This window comes from Lissotriton helveticus, chromosome 6 (assembly GCF_964261635.1).
Source record: "Lissotriton helveticus chromosome 6, aLisHel1.1, whole genome shotgun sequence".
Classification (NCBI taxonomy): Eukaryota; Metazoa; Chordata; class Amphibia; order Caudata; family Salamandridae; genus Lissotriton; species Lissotriton helveticus.
Window position 1 is genome coordinate 1,712,294,336 of NC_136067.1, and position 22,426 is coordinate 1,712,316,761.

The following is a 22,426-nucleotide window of genomic DNA, read 5'->3' on the forward strand; positions in this document are numbered from 1 at the left end:
GCAATGATAACCCCATTTCCATTTCGAGTTAAACACGTGTAGAAAGGCATTAAAGGCTCGTTTCTAGCCCCAAAACTTTCATGCAGTGTGTTATCTTTGAAAATGACCGAAAAATAATTAGCTTTTCTATAAAAATCTTACGATATATTATTCATTCATTGCCAGTAATTATCTGTAATGTCATAACAAATGTATTTAATGTATCTTTATTAAAATGTTCATGTAAATTACTATCCTAGGTTTCATTAGCTAGCTATGGTTTTTACTTTGGATTAATTTAATTGGTGATGACACTCAATATAGACTATAGTCTGAGGTGGGAGATATATTACTCTTTCGATTTTACAATTTCAACATAAAAATATAGAACTAGGCCTAGTTATCTTTAATTATAAATCACGATTGCTCCGACTACCAGGAAGTAAAACTGGAGCTTGAATAGGATCTATGTGGCCAGGACACACTAATCGTCCCAGATACTGCCTGCCCCCTACATCAACGTGCTGTGACTGCTGACTCCAGCACAGATGCAGGTGGCTACTAATCTGTCTCATGAGTCACGTTACCCGAATAGGAAATATGACAATTTACATTACCATTTTCCTTTTTCCTCTTCTTTCAGTCGGAGCTTTAGCAGAGCCTCCTCCATCAGCTGGAAGGGTAGTCCAGATATTTCAGTCTATACCCCTCTCTTCCTTCCGCAGAGCCCTTCCAGCTGGCCAGCACTGCTTGTGGCTCACAGGCCTGCACATCACAGACGAGCACACCCACCAAATGCTGCATCAGCCCACACAGCCTTACTGACAAGAGCACACCCAGCCCAGCTTCATCTCACATCACTCTTGTCACTTATTCTGATCAATGTTTACACCTCCTTCAAACACACAACAATCACTGCTGACCTCATAACCACTAACAACATGAAGTCACTAATCTTCGGAGAAACACGACTGACATCCACCTCGTTTCACATATTTGATAAAAACACCCAAGATGACATCAAGCCTTACCATTGTCAATAAAAACAAAATGCTCACTTGTAGTATTCATCTTTAAAACCACTAGGTAATGTAACTTCCTCCCAGCCCACATGGAATTTTTGGAATGTGCCACCAGCGCTTGACACAGTCCACAGAGACGTTTTAAGGAATGGGCAAAGTGGACATTTGCCCAGGCCCCCCCCCCCCTCCCCCCCCCCCCTCCAAAGGACCCCAGGCAAAGTGAAGTTTTTTTCTAACTCACTTCTGTGTACTTTTGTATCTTAACCTTTAATTTAATTCAGTATTATTAGGCTACATAGGGTTCTAATTAGCACAAACGTATAAACTTCGACATTGTTCCAAACAGGGGCTTCCCGCATATTTATTGACGAGGCAGCCAAAATCCTTAAAACGACACTGGAGACGGGCCAAAAGTCCAGAAGCGTTGCTGCTCCATGCTCTGTGATTTCGTGCCTCCTTCTTGATTCTGCCTGTTTGCATTAGGGCCAAGCTCCAAGTTCTGCAGCACCATCTCATCTCTTGTACCTCATACACTGATAGTGGTATTTGCACTGCTGACCTGCCTCCCTCACACCAGTGAAGACTTTTATTCACGCAGCCACCAAATGACGATGCACACAAGAAAACATGATCAGTCGTCAGAGGTAGTAAGCGCTATATAAATGCAATTATAATTACGTAACTTCAACACTATTCTAGACATAATGGCTTCCACTTTAGCTTGCATTCAATTCAAGAATCTCTGCAAAATTCTTAAAGCAGTCAACACCAAAGGGTCCACTTTGTTTGCAGCAACCATGCACACTAAGATGCCTGCAAAAACAGAGCATTGCCCTTGCTAGATTAGCAAAACAGAAAAAGAAAAAGGAAATAATCAAGAAGGTCCTGAAACAACAGAGACCAAACACCCATCTCTGGTAATTCAGGAAATAGCAAAAGACTCGATTTCTGACAGCACTTAGCAATTCCAGTTAACACTTCGCTCTCCTATACTCCTTGCTTTCTGCTGGCATACCTACCATGTTACAAGCATGACATACATCAATGACTTGCATGTCATCTAAAACGAGACAACTTAAAATTTGCAAGCTTGCTACTCTTTTGGGGTAAATCTTTACTATATAAATACAGCTTATTAAATAAAACAGTCTATTTACAAATATATAGCTTCGTCCTCCATTTAAGACATTTTCTTATATATGCGTAACTTGGATCTCACTTTCCATGGTAATTTTCAAGGTGATTCTCAACCACAAACTTGCAAAATCTGCATCAATCGCTGAGAGTACTACATTTATTGGTCAGCTGAATGTCTCTTGTAGTCCGATTCTTTTTTTTTTATATCTGTTTTTATTGAATTTTTGCCTTTTACCAAGCACATACAGATTATACATTACTGACATTCATGCCAGTTGTGTTTTACTGTGTCCAAAGGGTTGTTTATAAGTTTGCAACAAATCACCAACTTTACTCTGCATCGTTTTCTGCTGTCAGATATCAGGAATATTTCTTGTAGTCCGATAACAAGGTGTCCTGAAATATTTTCCTCAAAGGATCCCTTAAGTGTTGTGTTGTTAAAAGCGGTCAGTAGCAGCATTGAGTGCTCCTTGTAAGCAGTCTGTAAGATCATTTGTATTGATCTGCAAAGACCGGCATCTGTCACCAACAACACCCATTTGCCCATGAGTAGGCTATCATTTCACAATGCACCAATATCGTCCTCCACTTTCTTTCATACTCTGTCTTAAACAGATCTTTACCCTGATCAACTTAGTTTTGTGCAGCTACTTAAGAATGCAAATACATGGGAAGCATTCATGAAGACATAATCCCTTGCCCCATTCTATCCAAATAGCATCTGATAGAGACATCTAGCCGCAGATGCCTTACCTTTGAATAGATACCCAAGCAATACCATCCCCGGAGGAAGGACTGTGGATAAGTTAGAACAGGAAGTCTTGCAGGACAGACCCGGTCGCTCCTCCCGCCGCCGCTGCCAAGCCGAGTCTCTGACCCTGTGTGGAGTGGCCCCCTGTCCCTGCCCGTTCTCTCGTGCCTGCTAAGGTTTGCCTGTATCTATTCGTGTTTCTGCTCGTGTTTCGTTTTTTATCGTCGCTCCCCTGCCGCCTGTGCTCCCCAGAGTGTTCCCCTGCCCCTCCGCCTGTTGTTGCCCTTCTGCTGTGCCTATTTTGAATTTTGCTCCGTGTCTCTCGTCTTAGCTTTTGTGCCATATTTTGCCAGCTTGTTCCCCTGCCCCACCCCGCTCCCTGCCGCTGCTCCCCCGCGGCCCCACCCACGCTCCCTCCGCTTCACCTCACCGCTCCCCCCCCACTTGCCACCCCGCTCCCACCTCCCAGCTGCCCCTCCCTTGCCCCCCCCCCACCCTCCATATATGGCAGAGCGCATGCGTACGCGCAGCGTTGACGCGCAGCGGGTGCGCCGATTGTGCTCCGAAGGCGCGCCAAAGGCAAGCCCGTCTGCGCCCGTCCGCGCCTGGACCGCGCCCAGCGCCAGAACCCCTGGCCCCCGAAGATGCCAGCCCACCCGCCGGATTTACGACGACGCCACCCTCAACGCACTCAACAACGACCGGACCCCCGGCTGCCCCCGAGCCACCCCAGGACGCACCCACGGACCCTTCACCTGCCAATCCTGCAAGTTCTCCTGCATCCGGACCTGCATCAAACCCGCCAAGACGAGCACCAGCAGCAACCACCTGAAGTGCATCCTGCTCAACACCCGCTCCGTCCACAGACACGCCGTCGAACTCTGGAACCTCCTCGACTCCACATCTCCAGACTTCGCCTTCCTCACGGAAACATGGATGAACGCCTCCTCAGCGCCCGACATCGCCATCGCCATCCCGGACGGATACAAGATCACCCGGAGGGACCGCGTCAACCAGACAGGAGGAGGCATCGCCATCGTCCACAAGAACACCATCCGCATCACAACCAACTCCGACGACACCCTCACAGCCGCCGAATACCTGCACTTCCAGATACACACCGACCCCAAGACCACCCTCAGAGGCACCCTCATCTACAGACCCCCGGGACCACGCACACAATTCAGCGAAGACATCGCCGACTTCATCAGCCCGCACGCCCTCCCCTCCGCTGACTACATCCTCCTAGGGGACCTCAACTTCCACCTGGAGAACAACAGCGACCGCAACACCACCACCCTGCTGGACAACCTCGCCAACCTCGGACTCAAGCAACTGGTGACCACCCCCACCCACTACGCCGGCCACACGCTTGACCACGTCTTCTCCTCCAGCAAAGACATCTCCTTCAGCCACGCCACCGGACTCCACTGGACAGACCACAGCTGCGTCCACTTCAGCTTCAGAAGGACCACGACCCACCACCACCCGCAACAGGTCCCCCGCAGAAGCTGGAACAAGATCACAGCCGACCAGCTCACCACATCCCTGAGCCAGCACCCTCCCGCAAGCTCAGCGATCCCCAACCAAGCCGCCAACAACCTCACAAGGTGGATCAGCAACTGCGCAGATGACCTCGCTCCACTGAAGACACCCCCCCCTTCCCGTCAGACCCGGCAACAAGAGAGCACCCTGGTTCACCGACAAACTCAAGAAAGAGCTCTAAGAAGAACTGCCGAGCCCTCGAGAAAACCTGGCGCAGAGACCCGACACCAGACAACATGACCTCCCTCAAGCTCGCCACTCGAAAACACCACCAGCTGATCCACACCACCAAGAAAACCGCATTCAAGGAACGACTAGACAACAACGCCCACAACAGCAAGGAACTCTTCTACATCGTCAAAGAGCTCTCGAACCCTGGCGCCGGAAACAACGACATCACCCCATCGCAAGAACTCTGCAACTCGCTCGCCTCGTTCTTCCACAGCAAGATCGCAGACATACACAACAGCTTCAGCACACAGCCGACGCACCCTACGACCACACCAACGCTCCCCACCACCACCATCCGCGCCTGGACCCCGGTCAGCACCGAAGACACCATCCGCACGATGAACACCATCCACTCCGGATCACCAACCGACCCCTGCCCTCACCACGTCTTCAACAAGGCCGACTCCATCATCGCACCCCACCTCCGAGACATCATCAACACCTCCTTCGACACCGCCACCTTCCCAGAGAGCTGGAAGCACGCCGAACTCAGTGCCCTACTGAAGAAACCATCAGTGGACCGAACCGACCTCAAAAACTACCGTCCCATCTCACTCCTTCCTTTCCCTGCCAAAGTCATCGAGAAGACAGTCAACAAACAGTAAGCCGCCTTCCTCGAGACGAATGGATCCCTCGACCACTTGCAGTCTGGCTTCAGAGCCAACCACAGCACCGAGACCGCCCTCATCGCAGCCACTGACGACATCTGAGCCATGCTCGACAACGGGGAAACAGCGGCACTCATCCTCCTGGACCTCTCCGCAGCGTTCGACACTGTCTGCCACCGCACCCTAGTGCAGCGCCTCACCGACATCGGAATCCAGGAGAAGGCACTGGAGTGGATCATCTCCTTCCTCGCCGGAAGAACACAGAGAGTCCGCCTCCCCGGTTCAGATCCGAGGCCACCGAAGTCATCTGCGGCCTACCACAAGGATCATCGCTCAGCCCCACCCTCTTCAACGTCTACATGAGCCCCCTCGCGGCCATCGCACGCCAACACAACCTCAACATCATCTCCTACGCCGACGACACTCAGCTGATTCTCTCCCTCACCAACGACCCCGCCACCGCCAGAACCAACCTACACGAAGGGATGAAAGACGTAGCCGAGTGGATGACGAACAGCCGCCTGAAACTGAACTCAGATAAGACGGAAGTCCTCATCCTGGGATCATCGCCTGGGACGACTCCTGGAGGCCCCCTGCCCTGGGCAGCGCACCCAAACCAATGGACCACGCACGCAACCTGGGCTTCATCCTAGACTCCTCCCTCTCGATGACCAGACAAGTCAACGCCGTCTCCTCGTCATGCTTCAACATCCTACGCATGCTACGCAAGATCTTCCGGTGGCTCCCCACAGAAACCAGGAAGACGGTCACCCAGGCACTAGTCACCAGCCGTCTGGACTACGGAAACACCCTTTACGCCGAAACCACAACCAAACTTCAGAAAAGGCTCCAGCGCATTCAGAACGCCTCAGCAAGACTCATCCTGGACATCCCCCGACACAACCACATCTCCGGACACCTGAGAGACCTGCACTGGCTCCCCGTCAACAAGAGAATCACGTTCTGACTCCTCACCCACACACACAAAGCTCTCCACAACCAAGGCCCCAGATACCTCAACGACCGCCTGACCTTCTACACTCCCACCCGCCAGCTACGCTCTACCAGCCATGCCCTCGCCGCCGTTCCCCGCATCCGAAGAGCCACCATGGGAGGAAGATCCTTCTCCTACCTGGCTGCCAAGACGTGGAACTCCCTCCCCGTCCACCTCTGCCTGACCCAAGACCACCTCTCCTTCAGGAAGCAACTCAAGACCTGGCTTTTGGAGCAGTAGCGGACCCCCCTCCCCCAAGCGCCTTGAGACCCTCCGGGTGAGTAGTGCGCTATACAAATGCTATGATTGATTGATTGATTGAGGACAGAGCTGCCAAAAAGACCGACCCTGCGGATTTGACTGTTCAGGCAACAGTGCTTAGTGAGCGTGTGCAGAGACGCCCATGTTGCTGCCTGACAAATGTCGCAGACTGGGACACCACATTGCAATGCCGTGATAACATCCTTAGTTCTGGTAGAGTGAGCCCTTAAGCCTTCAGGAGGCTGCTATTTGGCCAGAACATAGCAGATTCTTGTACAAAAGACGACTCGAGAGATCGGCCTTTTCTGCACCACACAACATTTTTCTGCTTCAACGTACCCCACGAAGAGCTGCTCACCCACCTGGAACTCTATTGTGCTGTCAAAGTAGAACAACAATGTTCTTTTTGGGTCCTGACAATGAGTCACTCCACTTCTTTAGAGGGATGCGAGGAGCATAGAAAGTGGGCATGGTGGCAAATTGCCCAAAATGGAATGGTGTAACCACTTTCGGTAAGAAAGAGGCCCTAGTGTGAAGCACCAACTTGTCAGGAAAGATGGTCAAGTAAGGAGATTTGGATGACAGAGCCTGCAATTCGCTCACCCTCCTTGCAGATGTTATAGCCAGAGGGTGCTGTTGTGAAAGGGTTCAAATGGAGCACACATCAGGAAGGGGTAAACCAAATTAAGTTCCCACTGAGACATGATGAAAGGGGCAGGTGGAAACATATGTACAAGCCCCTTGAGAACTCTATTTACAATAGGGGATTTAACTAGGGAGGGTTAGTCTTAGAGCCTCAAAAATGCATACAGGATCGAAAGCTACCATTTGCAAGTGCCCAGAGCAGAGCTCTGCTGGGCAAGGGTCAGAATAAAGAGTAAGATCTACAAATTTGTTCCATCAGCAGGCATACATGGTCTTGGAGGGCAACCTGGCTGCCAAAATAGCATTCAACTTTCCGCCCGAAGTTTGCAATGTTATCAACTGCCGCTGCTCAATCTCCACGCAATAAGGTGTAGAGTTGGCCGGTTCAGGTGGAGGACCCTCCCCTGTTGCTCAGACAGAAGATTCTCTCAAAGGAGCAGCCTGATCAGAGGATCGATGCTCAATTGAAAAAGCTTGGGATACCAGTCTCTCTGTGCCCAGTCCAGAGCCACAAGAATGACTTGCGCCCAGTCGCTCCTGATCTTCTTGAACACTGTGGACAGTGAGGTATGGTCAGAAAGTAGTGGCGGCTGGTGACATTTGAAAGTGGAGGGCGTAACACAATTGTCGTACTTCACTGCGGCGAGCGAAAACATTCTAGCGGTGTGCTTAGCAAAAAACTAAAGGAAAAAAGTAGTGCCATAATAGTGAGCAATGGAAGGACACAAGTAATGCCCAACACCTGCAACAATTGGCGCCATTTAAGCACTTTCAACCTGCATCCGACAATCTGCCTGGATCTCTGAAAGACGCAAATTAGTGATACCATCACATGAACTTTTAAACCTACTGTACACTGCAGTGCTTTCATCTTTCACAGTATCATTACACATGCACTAATGAAACTGCCTCACTAAAAGATTGTCCAATCCAATCACCTATTATTTACATGCATGTGCTGTTACACAAATAATTCAATTAACCCAATCAAGGCCGGCCTTAAATCTAAAAACACTCTTTGGAAATGTTATAAAGCATTTCGTTTCTGGACAATGAAAGCACTGCAAGGCTAACACACCTGAAACTCGAGAGAAGAAAGTGGGAAGGGCAAACGTGATGTTCTCATGCGACCAATTTGCAAATCATGCCTGAGCACCAGGGTGCCTTGTTCCGAGTCAACTCCTGGATTTTACTCGGCACTTAGGCACAAGGCATGTGAACGTGAGTTGCTTTCAGACGAAAAAAATGCATCTAAGCACATGCACTTTAAGAGTCGTTGCCTTTACAGATGGCACTAGGCTCCCAGAGCTTTTTTAAATCCCAGCCCAAAGCATTCCAGGAGTTCTGATCACTTCCAATACACGTGAACGACAACAGGGCAAACCTTGCAGATTTGGCTTTCTCTTCGTTACACAAGGCATTCTGGGCGCTCCGTTTCATGCATATACCACCATCCCAGGCCCTGTATTTCAAATAAAAACCGAATGCTCTGTGGGGATGAAAGCAATGGGTTATTCAGCCTGAAACAGAAACATTAAGGTTCTACAACAAGTAGTAAAGTTTGTAAATTTGCCTTCGACATGCTCACAAACCTATTGGAGGGTAACCTTTTGGAGGCTTTCGCACTCTCTCCAGAGGCAAGCTCAGGGTACCCTGACAGTTTATGGCAGACTGAAGTCTGTGCAGACATTCTGATGCCAGCCCGTGAGGGGTGAGCCTTGAAGGTCTTTACAAAGTTGGTTGCAGTGTTTCACTATATCCACCATCTGGGGGTACTTCTGGATTCTTCTCGAACGTTGCAGGCTATGAGCACAGAAACATGAAGCAGTCGTTAAAGCGAGGGCTGCGTGTGCTGTTTCAGGTGTAACATGCGGGTTCAGGATATCTGACTCAACTAAGCACGTCGATTTTAAAGTGGCGCATGCGCCGGCCTGAATTGTTTGCACCCACCAAGGGTATGCACTGGCACAAACAGAAGCCGTGCTGCACCAGTACCATAATCAAGCGTTGGAGTGGTAAATTGCGAGCTCACTCTCTCTGAGATTGGGGTATTATGCCATGACTAATGCCTTGCTTCACTGTGACGAAAGCTCCTGTCTCAGCAGTGACCCACACCCCCAGTACTGCACACCCCTCGATACTGTTTTTTTTGGTATTGCACTCAATGTTATGAGGACCAAAGTCCTTCTCTTCGTTAAAAAAGAAAGTCTCGCATGAGTTTTTTTCAATACATATAATAACAATAATTCTTCATGATCATGGCCAGTGGAATAGGACAAAAATTAGCCCAGTTATCATTTCTGAAGCAATCAAGTGAACCGGTTCTCTGACATTTAATGAAGAATTTAGGCAGGGGAAAGTCAATATTCGTCTGTTGGAAAAAAACATACACTTTAGCACAAAAATCGCTCACAATGCACTGTGGCCATTTATCTCAATACAGTCGGGCCGGCATGATGGGCGGGTGGGGGGGTTGAAATGGGGTCGTCGCGGGGGGAGGATGGGGGAGGCGGGAGGGGTTTGTTTCATTAAATATTACATAAAACTTACCGTCCCGCTTCTGGATGGGTCCCGGCTCATGCTCCCACCGTCCTACGTTTTCACTGCCTGCAGCTCTCGTCATCAGCAAAGGCAGCCTCCCCTCCAGGCTCCACCAATCACAAGTGGTGAGGCGCATTGGAGCGCACCCCACCCGGGCCATTTTCTCTATGTAGGCTGCCTACATAGAGAAAAAGGGAGAGTGGGCAGTCCTGCTCCAGTGCATGTGGGATGGGCTTGCCCACTGTTGTGAATACTGACTGTTTGGTCAGCCCCCGGGCCGACCAAACAGTCAGTATGCACAACAGTGGGCAAGCCACTTCCCTCCTGGCCTGTAGCATGACCGCCCACCCCAACCAGGCACTTCTGTTTTTTCGCCGTGCGAGAAGGCAGAAACATAAAATGGTAGTTATTATCATTTATGTTTCTGCCTTCTCGCACTGCGAGAAAGCAGTGGGGCGACTCACCCACGCCCCGTCGCACTGCGAGAAAGCAGTGGGGCGACTCACCCACGCCCCAATGGGGGAGCCGCCACTGTCAGAAAGGCATAAAGGAGGCCTGAGCTCCATTGGAGATGAAAAGTGTCTCAGAGCGAGCAAAACTGCAGGCATTGTGGTTTCTCGGCGGAGGCAAACAGACCTAAACAAGGCTCTTCCCACTGTTGAAAGAGGCCTTGTGCCATCTGCAGATGGAATACCATCTGTGATCCGCTAGAGAACCTGCCAGGTGTTGAACCCCCAGGGATATGCTCTGTTGTGCCAGCCATGTCCAGAGATGCAGGGCCTCTTAACAAAGGGTCCACATCCCCACCCGCCTTGTTTGTTGTAGTATCACATGGCGGTAGAGTTGTCTGTGAACACTTGAACCAGTTTTTTCTTTAGTGAAGGAAATAAGGGATTTAATACCAACAAATTGCATTGAGCTCCAGCAAGTTGATGTGGAGTCCAGATTGCGCTGGAGAGTCTTCTGACCTCCTCCTCTCCTGGATGTCCGCCTCATTCCAGGAGTGACACATCTGTCACTATTGTATGATCTAGTTGGGAAGAGAGAGGGGTCTGTCTCTGACCAATCGCGGTTGGTCAACCACCACTGCGGGTCTTGTGCAGTTCCCTCTGCGATCTGAATCATGTCGGAGAGATTCTACTGATGCTGCGCCAACTGGAACTTCAGGTCCCAGTGCAAAGCCCGCATCTGGCATGAGTTACAAGCAGGATGCAGGAGGCCATGAATCCCAAAAGCCTCAGTGTCATTCTCATCAAAATCTAGGATAGAGGCTGAAACATCGGTCACAGCCTGAATGTCCTGAACCCACCCTTTGGGAGGATAAGCCAAAAACTGCACAGTGTCCAGAACAGCTCCGATGAAAGAAAGCATCTAAGAGGGAGTGAGGTGTGACATTGGCACGTCGATAGTGAACCCCAGCAAATGCAGAAGGTTCACCGTAGTCTAGAGGTGGGAGAAGACAGCCTGGGGCAAAAGCGGCCTTCATCAACCAGTCGTCAACATAGGGGAAGACTAGCACCCCTGATCTGTGAGGATGGACTGCGACCACCACCATCACCTTGGTAAACACCCAAGGGGTGCTGGTAAGGCCAATGGGGAGCACAGTTAACTGAAAATGTTTATGGCCTACCATAAACCGCAGATAACGTCAGTGGGCGGGAATGTGAAAATAAGAGTCTTGCAAGTCCAACGCTGCCTTCCAGTCTCCTGTGTCTAGGAGACAACCCCTGAGCCAGAGCAAACATCTTGAGCTTTTCCTTTTTTATGGTTTTAGAGATCAAGGATAGGATGAAGGCCCTTGTCCTTTTTTGGGACCAGAAAGTAGCGGGAATAACAACCACAGCCTACTTCTGCCACCGGAAGCTTCTCTATGGCTCTCTCCTGAAGCAAAGTCAGATGATCCTCTGTCAGCTGGTCACAAGCTAGAGGCATGGAGGGAAGGGTAGTCTCTAAGGGAAGGGAGTAGCCCCTTCGGATTCTCTCAAGAACCCACCTGTTGACATGATGTTTTGCCAGTGGTGGAGGTGATGGCTGATCCTGCCGCCAACTGGTCACCCAGGATCTTGAAGGGCCAAACAAGGAGGGTTTGGAGGCTGAGGGGGCAGGGACGGTAGTAGACTGATCCGACCTCTGGCTGCCCGACCCATGGGGTTGGAACGAGCCACGTCCACAGCCGTGCAGAGGTTACTGAACGTGCGCTGCCTTGTCATTGGGGTATGGCTGGCATGACTGAATACCAATGGAGCCCCCTCTGAGCCTGTGGGAGCCGAAGGCATGCCAGCAGGGTCAGGCCACCCAAATGTGAGGCACATGGCGTCATAAAATTCCATGAGTTGGGCGGGGGTCACTCTGGCACCTGGGAAGGCAGGGAAGCGCAGATCTGACCTAGGCACAGGTTCCGCCGAATGAGGCTTAGAACATCAAGACTCCTCCGTCATGTAAGCCGACTGACGGACAAGTCAAAGCACTCTTTGACTTCTGTGCTTTTATTTTGTTTAAATCTTTTTATTAACATTTTGTTTTAGCATGTTGCACAGTTTTATGGAAAGAATCCCAACTGCGTGCAGTGTGTATGAGGCAGCGTTAGTCAATAGACCAGATACAAATACACCAGTAATCAATGTATGTTACATGGTAGTCCATTGCGAGAGTCCAAGGATCTCGCTCTCTGGTAAAAAAGGGGGGTATCTAGTCCCAAAAATCACATCGCCAGAATATGTAAACATAACTAGAACATGGTTCGTTATGCATCAACCTTGGATATAGGGTACAACATAATGAGGACAACATAAGATAATAAGGGGTAAGAGGAGTCACCTGAGACCTGCTTCTGTGCCTAGTAGAGCCCGGGGTGGGGGCGGAGAAGAGGACTAGAGTTTGCCAGATCCCGTGACAAGGACAGACTTCTTGTGCTTTTTATGCTTCTTACCTGACCAACTCGAAGACTTTTAGTGGGAGGAAGATGACTTAGGGCTTTCGGAGCGGTGCCCAGACCTACCTCTCGACTGGGAATGATCCCTCAAAGCTTTCAGAGCCATGGCCCGGCAGTTGGGGAATGACTTCGAATCGTGGTCGCACTCCAGGCACAAAAGGTACATCAGGTGAGGAACCATTACCGACATGGAGCGGTGACAGACTATACTGTTGCCTAAAAAGCACAGGCTTTGAGCTTTCTCCAAGGGAACCACTGTTTTGTAACGTATGTACCCAGGTTCCTAGCAATACCAGGTGGCCCTGTATTTTGTTTGAAAGATAGTAATGAATTAAATTGTTGTGCCTGTAAAATTATTTCACAGCTCAGAATGTAGAAATCACTTTTATAAAATCTACATTTCATTTGATTTGATAAAACCAAATTACTCCTTTGTTGCTGGAATTGTAACATTAATTTGAAACTTACTCATGGTGGCATGATTGCCACAGAGGTTGCCCCACTACCACAGTGTGCTGTAACTTTTACACCCTCACATGGGGGAAAAGCAAAGTGGGACTGGGGCTCCAAATGCACGCTGCCAGGCTGTCCTACAGATGTGAGGGGAGCAGTTAACAAAGAAAAGCAAATACATGAGGAATAATGAAATGTCAGAATCAAAAAATGGGAGTATTATATATCCTTTTTTTTGTATTACAGCAAAAAGTGTCTATAAACTGACGTGGCTGGAAGAGAGGTGGCCAATCCCCAAGCGATGGGTCAGGTGTAATAGGTTACGCCAATAAGTAAATTCTTTCACCAATATGAGCCACATTCAAGGTTAGTGACTTGGACATTGGGCTTGAATGAAAACAGAGGTCGCAAAATAAGATAAATAAAAAAGGGAGCAAGGAGGAGAACCTGATCCCACTATTATACACCAGACAGCCTTGAATACAATTCAATTACAGTCATTTCTTGAAAGGAATTACTTCTAAACTAAAAAAAAAAATCACCAACAATGTACACAGTTGATATGTTTTTGTGTTTTCATAGGCATTCTACCAAAAGATCGTTAATTTAGACATTACCATATTTAAACAGGATAGCTAATTAAGACCAAGGACATAAAACCCAACTTTAGGACCGGCAGTATCTACGATATGCTAACATTTTCAATAAATCATTTTTAATGTACTTATCTTGTCACTGATGCAAAATGCATGATCTGCAAATTATTTATATGCTATGTGATATTTTATAACTGAACAACTAATGAGCTGTAAAGCTCTTGCAGAAAAGAAAACACTGTATAAATTAAACATTTGCAGACTATTTTCTGCTTATCTTATCAACATTCATTTAGATGTGGAAGGGGCTTGCATGCAGAAAAAAACAATGTAACACTGGGCAAATACTTATGTAAAACAGCTCGTTCTGCACTTAATGACTTAAGAAAAAGCATCCCATATAGCGCTTCTTGAATTATATTGTGTTTACGTCTTATCCCTACAGCAGTCTTATGAAGATTTAACTCCCCCCGTTAAAGCATCACTGTTTTGGACCGGGAAGATTATTCTACAGTCAATAGCGAAGAATATCTATGTAAGTCACCTGCCGAGCAACATCTGGTGCTAAAGGCCGCTGTAAGAGGTTTGCTTGACTTTCGATTGAAGGCTGGGAGTCAATTTGGGTACCCTGCCTGGCTTTCCACAGAGAATAATTCCAAAACTGGTACTGTACGCCAGCCTTTGTCATACATTTGAAACTTGATTGGTGGCTACATATTGAACGTGCTATTGGGACTTAACTATTGAGGATTATTTGGTACTTCTGTGGTTGGGCTAAGAAAACCCTTCATGTTCAAAATGCATGTGAGGGACATTTTGTGCTTGTAACTAACAAACCAGCTATGGTGACTCGAGTTTCAGCATGGAGGTCTCTCTCTCTGCCTTCCGTACCTACTCTAAATTCCTATGAAGTACTGAAAATAAAAGAACAAACAGCATACAAAGTAATATGCCCAGAAATTGAGCTTCTCTACCTGTGATTCACTGAACGATGCTATGAGATTTTAGTAGGATGCAGTCACCGAGTTTTAGGTCACTATGCTGTCAAACATGGCCCGTGCAGGTAAGAGCGGTAGGGCAGTGGGGCCGGGTGGAGCGGGATTTCGACAGTTGACGATGAGGGGGAATTATTTCCTCTTGTGGTCGTCTGTCGGCCCCCCCAGCCCCCACAAACCGGCCCTACTGCTCTTACCTGCAGGGGCCGCTGCTGTCCGCTTGTTGAGGTGCAGCTTATGATTGCCAACATTGAGGCTTAGGAAGTTCCCAATCAAGACCAGTGTCCCCTCAGATAGTGATACAAGGGCCCACTGAGACTGGTGGCAGTCGTGGAACTTAAGAATCCTATTGGGGCCTCAAAAGAGAAGGATATGTTCCTACAGGAGGCTACCACAGTGGGACCTGCCAGCTCTACATTACATCTGGGACTAGCAGAACACCATCTCTTGATTTGCCCTGCTTCCCTGAAGGGTGATACCACAAGCCTCGATGCCTGGGATATGTATGAGGGGTGAAGCGGACTCGGTAGGTGCAGCTTCACACTCCGGTCGATCTGGGACCTGTTTGGTTTCACTCCTCCTTTTCTTGTGCCCCAGGATGTGCAAATGGCGATTGCATGGCACCAGGTGCATTTATGTGTGCGAGGGCTTCGATCATTTCACAACGAGCCAAAAAAGGCTAAACTATGTATGCTGTCCACTTCTGACCCACTCTCAAAACTCACCTGGGCACGTGTACTACTAAAGAGAGGGGTAGGAATTCACTAGAAAGCTTAAGTATTCCTCCATCCCTAGGCTGAAGTGCCAGTATTCACACTTATAAATCAGCAATGTCATAGCAGAGTCGCATAGTGCCTCTACCAAGATAGGAGATTCAGCCCCCAAACTGTCTGGAGAACCGTCCGGATACAGGGGTGCCCTCTAGTTAATACTCTTTGTGTGCTAAGGAATTTGAGTCAACACATGAGGAACAACTCATTACGGCGCTGTATTTGAAACTATTTAATAAGTGGTTACAGGACATGGACTGCAAAAAAGACTCTTTATAGTGGGTTTAAACCTTTTTGTTTTATAATCCACCCATTCTAACCGAACTTGCTTGGGTGATAATATCTTTATGCTTGTCCCTTTTGTTCTTTAAGGCCAGTAAGCAAGAAAAATCATTCAACCTCTATCCTTGGTACCAACAGAAACAGGCTTTTTTTCTTTAATAGAAAAATACGATTAGCCTCTGTAGAGTCCTTACTGATCGGGTTTCGCGAGACTCTGACTCTTGGCAATTGAGGTTGGCTATTCTAGTTTCCCCTACACTTCCCCCGTTTTCCATGTCGATTTCCAACGCTTGCATTGGAAAACCTCTTTTAGTGAGTGTGTATCCGTGGACTCAATTGCAGACTGAGAGAATATATTACTGGTTCTGATCCATGTTATATTTGCAATTGAGACCTCTGGCACAGACCACCAAACTCTAAACATCACAAATCTCTCACAAATCTCTCACTTCTACAATATGGAGGAAAATCTGGGACACATTTAATATCGGTAGTAAGCTGCTGGGACCGAAGGCATATATATAAGTGCGTCTCTTCAATAACATGGTAAATACTGTAACCAGCACTCATTGTCACAGGGTATCTTTTAAGAGCCTGCAAGTGAATTCATCATACATTAACAGATATTAAGAAGTAGTCCCTTCTGCTGTTCAGGTTCTATATTAGCGACTTACCTCTGAATGTTTTAATTTCAAGGTTTTATGCATTTCTCTAAAACGACTGTACCGCCTAAATACTGTCCATGTTTCTTCTAGTACTGTTATCTATGAATGAAAATATATTGACAGTAATTAGAAAGAAAACCATTCATAATGTGTTTTATTATGCAAAACAAGTACAGTTAGAACAAACATTCCTAACCTCATTGCATTATCCTCTTCACTTTCCCTTCCTCCTTGTCCACCGGGCAAATTATCCCCCCCGCACCACTCAAACTAGATAATTTATCCGTCACCCACAATCAGAGCACCTAAAGCAATATTGCCAAAAAACACTCTACCACTTCAATCCTCTCATCGTTTAACTGCACCACACAAAGCACTTTGCTCAGTCCTCTAACACAATTACCATAACTTCTCTAGCACAAGTACAACACACCTACACTCATCGCATAACAAATAGCACACATTCATCTCTCCCAAAACACTTGCCATTCCCCCTCCGTCGTCCACTGCAAATCCCCACTCATTAGGTTTGCATAGTTCCACAAGCGCACTTATTGCAACACCTTATTTGTCAATTCACATTTGCCTATTGATACATCTTCGGGCAGCACACAATCTACCCTGCTCATTTCTGAATCATCATTACCCCAGGTACAACAAAACAACCAATAATCTCTTCCAAACATATTCCTTGCATACAATACTAATCCTTGTCCACCACGGTAGTCCAAATTGCACCTTGAAATCTAAAACGCCCACCACCAGACAAACCCCAGCAGGCACTCACCACCAACTACAATCTTTTCTCACCCGCCTTGGTACAAGACACAAATTATAGGAGACACAACTTCCCATCTGAAAATCAATGAAAGGTTACTCTGTCCAACCACGGCATAGATTTTCAGAAAATCCTACTCACAAACCACATAGACCTTCTCTTGATCATATAATAATGTGACTCATCTAACCAAGTTCTCAAGTAAAAAGAAATCAATTCCAAACCCATGCAAAATAGTCATGACATTTTTTTTTAAAAGCTGCAAATACAGTGTTTGCTTTGAGTGGATGGGTTGGGTTGGGCCAATCAGCACTCATTTTTGGGGACCAGCAGTTATTTTTTCTGATAAAACTCACCCAGGGCAACAGAGAAAAAATACAAAAAGGAGAAAGAGTGATCAAGATGGGCAAAAAAACAGTGACAAATAAAGAAAACAAGTATGTAAAACAACCAGGAAGATGTGCAGTAAAGAGGCATGGAATGTCTGGTAGTGGATTAAAGAAGCATAAGGTGGCAACAGACTTAGTATTGGCACCCCTTATATTTGAAAACTCCGGCCGTTGGGTTCTGAACTAAACTTTGGGCCCATCACTTATTACTTTACAAATTATGCACTGAACAGACAGTAGAGTTAAAATGTCCCAAGAAATGAAAAGATAAAAAGAGATCATCTTTCCACATATGAAGCGATCACTATCCCAGTCGAGATCTATGGAATGCAGATGTTCCTCCACATCTACAGGCCAGCAAGACCACATATAACATTTCCAGAGTGCATGGCTGACAAATAGAAAAGCTATGCCTTGCCATCCTGGGGAACTCAAACTTGGCTTGAGTATCCCAAAACACCCTCGACCAAAGAACTTGCAAACAAGAGATTCTCCATCTGTAAATCCACATCATAGTACACTGCAAAATCTCTAACAAAACATGCATGCCCTTCGGAAATCTTTAAAAATAATCTAACCTAGCACCGCTAGACCAGACTTCTGGAAAAGGAGGGAGGCGCGGAGTCGTCCCTGATGCTCCCGATCCCACGTCGCGCCAGCCGACTGACAGAGAGAAGGCTAAGAGCGCTGGTGCTTCTTCGCCTTCTTCTTGTGGTTCAACTTACCCGAAGATTTCAAAGACTTGGACGAGATGTGATGGCTCCGCGAGCGGTCAAGAGACCTTCCCTTCAAGCGAGACCGGGAGCGACGCGGAGCCAACTGCCAGACCTCCAAGAGCTTTCGGGACCACTCCAGCAAAGACTTTGGATTCATGACCCGGCAGTCAGGCCATGACTTCGGGTCGTGGTCATGCTCCAGGCACCAGAGGCACATGAGGTGTGGGTCAGTCACAGACATCAATTTGTGACAGGCCTTGTAAGGCTTGAAGCCAGTCTGACGATGGAACATCCCTCTTGCACCAGGAGTCAAAGACTAAAGGACTAAAAAAAAAAAAAAAAAAGTTGACAAAAGTCGAAAAAAGCTTGTCAAAAAATGACTAAAGGGGGAGCTCACTACAGGTGTGCGCTTGGCTGACGCAGAAAAAGAAAGAACTTACATCAGCGTGCAGGGCTGGTGTCTAAGTAGGCACTACAACATCATTTCAGTGACCACGACGCCAACAACGCAAGTGGAGGTGACTGACGCGACCTACTGGTGCGCAGGGATACTGTGAGAAGTTGGCCTGATATATGATGCTCACTAATTCTAGTGATCACCTTGTATCAGCCCAAACAACCCTTATGGTGATTGGTTGTAAGTCAACCTGATAGACCAGCTATCCTAGTAGCGTGGACAAAAGCAGTCTTTAGGCTAAACTCTTTTGGCATGTGAAGCCAGCTGTTTTACCACAATATAAACCCTTGAATACCAGATGAAAGGACACCACACAGGTTGTTATGAAAGTAAACGATATATTTATTAATAACAACACCTCTGAACTCTTTATGAGGTCAGAGGGCTAAGCACATGACAATACTACAAAAGAAATACGAGTTTGCACAATATCTACAAGTGTGCCTGAGGGGCACGGCAAACCATATACTCAAAACAATGGAATGCGAGGAAGGAAAGTACTGTAAGGAGATCCAGAGGCTGGAGGATCGGTGGGACTACACTACGAACTAGGTAAGTACGGAGCAGGAGGCCCACGGGACTCACGTGCAGAGTGGGAACTCTCACGCGGGATGCGTAACAACGTCTATGGATATTACAGTTTAGAAAGTTACGGATTCCGGACGAACCCGGCTGGATGGAGGGAAAACAACAGTGGACCTGGACACTAGGATAGTGGACACTGACTTCAGCACCTAGAAGCTTTAGTTACCTAACCCACAGGCTGCGGGTGCATAGGGCTGAAGTTGCGTCGGGTTTGTTGCGTTGATCCCGGTGATGCCTGAAACAAGAAGTTGCTGGCAGGCAGCCAGATGGAGGAGTCCGGTGGTTCCAAGTATGGAACTGGAAGATAGAAGTCCTGAAAGGGAAGGGGACAGAGTCTTGGTCACTAGCCAGTGACGGTGCTGGAACCAGGAGGGAAGCAGAGGCTGTCGCCGCAGTCAGGTGAAGGAAGGGTCGCTTCTCTCTGTAGCTGCGCGGACCAGGAGCTGCTCTTCACGACCAGGCTGGAGGCACGAGCTGTCCCACGTAGTCTGCTGCTGTTGGCGGTGTCGGATCGTCGATCTGGACAACAGGCCTTGGCTAATGCAAGCCACGCGGTGGAACAAAGATGGCGTCTGGTGTGGACCAGGAGGGTCCGGGGTGCTTCTCTTTCACAAGGAAGCAAGGGCCAGTCTGGGGGACCAGACCAGCAGTGTCGAAATCTTCGGGTCGTCGTCTCAGAGGTCACTAGCCAGCCGGCAAGTGACCAGACAACAGGACGGGCAGCAACCAGGCAAAAGGGCTCCACGCAGAACACGGGGATGCTGGGGGGCTGGTCTTTGGTGCAGGAGCTGCGTTGGTGTGGGGCTTCTCAGTCCCCAATGCACTCACTCGAGGAAACATCAGGGGTCGTGCTGGAAGCGCTGTGCAGGTTTCTTCAAGATGGCCGTCTCCACGTTGCTCGTCGCGCCCACGGGTCCCAGTTGTGCTGTGGATGTGGGTAGAGGTCAGAGAGGTCTGGAGGTCCGGGTCTTGTCGAGCTGGGTCGTCGGATTCCGGGATGGAAGGACTTTGCAGCAAACCGCACAGGAGCGAAGCAGGATGGTCACTCCCTGACCATAGGGGAGATTCTTCAGTCTTCTGGTGTCCAGGAGATCGAAGGTCAAGAGTTCTTCGTGGAAGTTGTCAAGAGTAATCTAATCTGGAATGGGACCAGCTCCTACCTTTATTCAGCTAAAGGGGGCTGCACTACGACTAGGTCCCTCCCCTGGGTGGGACCAGGAAGGGGGGTGGTTACACCCCCTATCCTTTGTCCAGTTTCCCGCCAGAGCTGGGGCTGGAGTGCCCCAGCAACTGGTTCGAACCGGCGTATGCACAGGGCACCTTGTGTGCCCCAGGCATGTCTCATTCCTTTCAGCCTTGGCCTACCTAATACACAAAATCCTGTCTGGGGTGGTGCTAGCACCTCCCAAGGCAGGAAACCCTTTGTCTGAGTCTCCCTTGCTGGAAGGACTCCCAGCAGCAGGAGGTCAGACTTGTGTCTGTGGTGGCAGCATCCATTTTGTGATGCTGAGGCTCGAGTTAACTTTAACCGGGGTTACAGGTTACATACATGTCGTGTCCCTCTAGAAGGGTGGAATGCTAACCCCGTCGCCAGAATTGGCGAGGGGTTAGTATTCCAATTCGTATGACACCTTACTCGACATGTTTTGATAATGCTATGCCAAAGTTAGCATTTAACCGCGAGGATTATAATGCACTTAAGAGTATATGGTATAGCGTTATCATGGAACAGCTATAATGACTTGGTTCCGCAAGCTGCAAACGGGCTCAGCTCATGCCAGAGCACCATCTCACATAATTCCAAGCACTCTGCCTTCAGGATTGATAAGGTCTGCCATAGGAGTGACTGATAGGAATATATGTGTCCTTTTTAGGGTTAGATATAGGAATACTATATCTAAAGCAAAGGGTGATTACACCACCTTGCCCCAGCTGTCGTGCAGCCAGTTGTGTCAGATTTGGGTGGCCAGCCAGGGGTGGCATAATACATGCTGCAGCCCCTGGTAGGCCCTGGGTACACCTATGCCCTGGATACCTAAGGTATACTGTACAGGGACTGATAAGGTGGCCCAGTACCAATTGGTAAATGCACCTAGGGTACATGGTTGTAATTTAGAGAGAGAACAGCTAGGCTGTGGGTCTGATTAGCAGGCCCACAGCCAGGGAAAGTCGTAAACCAGTGAAGCAAAAAGCAAAAATCTGGGGTGGCCATGGGATTGCAGACTCCACTCTCCTACATAACCCCCCCCCCCCCAAACTTAGGGACATTAAACTAACCTTGCCCAGGTGAGTCTTCTTGCTCTAAGTGGAAGTACCTGGAGAGACCATCTGCATTACCATGGTCAGTCCCTGGGCGGTTCTCCACTGTAAAGTCCATCCCCTGTAGGGAAATGGACCACCTAAGAAGTTTGGGGTTTTCACCCTTCATTTGATTTAGCCATAAGAGGGGCTTATGGTCGGTCTGAATCTTGAAGTGAGTACCAAACAAGTATGGCCTCAACTTCTTCAGGGCCCAAACCACAGCAAAGGCCTCCCTCAATAGCTGACCAACGTTTCTCTCTAGGGGTCAGCCTTCTACTTATAAAAGCAATGGGCTGGTCATGACCATCAATATTCAGCTGAGATAGAACAGCTCCCACACCCAACTCAGAAGCATCTGTTTGGACAATGAAAAGTTTGGAGTAGTCTGGACTCTTGAGAATAGGTGCAGTGCACATGGCCTGCTTTAGGTCATCGAATGCCTTCTGACAACTAACTGTCCACTGAACTTTCTTTGGCATTTTCTTACTTGTCAGGTCATTAAGTGGAGTCACAATGGTTCCATAATTTCTGACAAATTTCCTGTAATAACCAGACAGGCCCAAGAAAGCTCTGACCTGTGTCTGGGTGGTTGGAGGAGCCCAGTCCTTTATGGCCTGTATCTTGCTCTCCAGAGGTTGAACTTGGCCTCCACCTACAAGGTGGCCCAAGTATACAACTTGACTCTGCCCTATCTGGCACTTAGTAGCCTTGATAGTGAGGCCTGCATTTTGCAGGGCCTCTAAAACTTTCCTTAGGTGGATCAGGTGATCCTCCCAGGTGGAGCTAAAGACAG

At 48.2% G+C, this 22,426-nt stretch overlaps 1 protein-coding gene across 1 annotated transcript in view; it reads right to left on the reverse strand.

The window, feature by feature from the left end:
* The window catches only part of KIF16B (kinesin family member 16B), a 1,655,522-nt gene that overhangs the window by 268,282 nt on the left and 1,364,814 nt on the right, over positions 1-22,426 (reverse strand). The window contains exon 24 of the mRNA XM_078649578.1: positions 16,417-16,506. Within this exon, the coding sequence (XP_078505704.1) occupies positions 16,417-16,506 (90 nt within the window). The remainder of the gene's footprint in view (positions 1-16,416; positions 16,507-22,426) is intronic.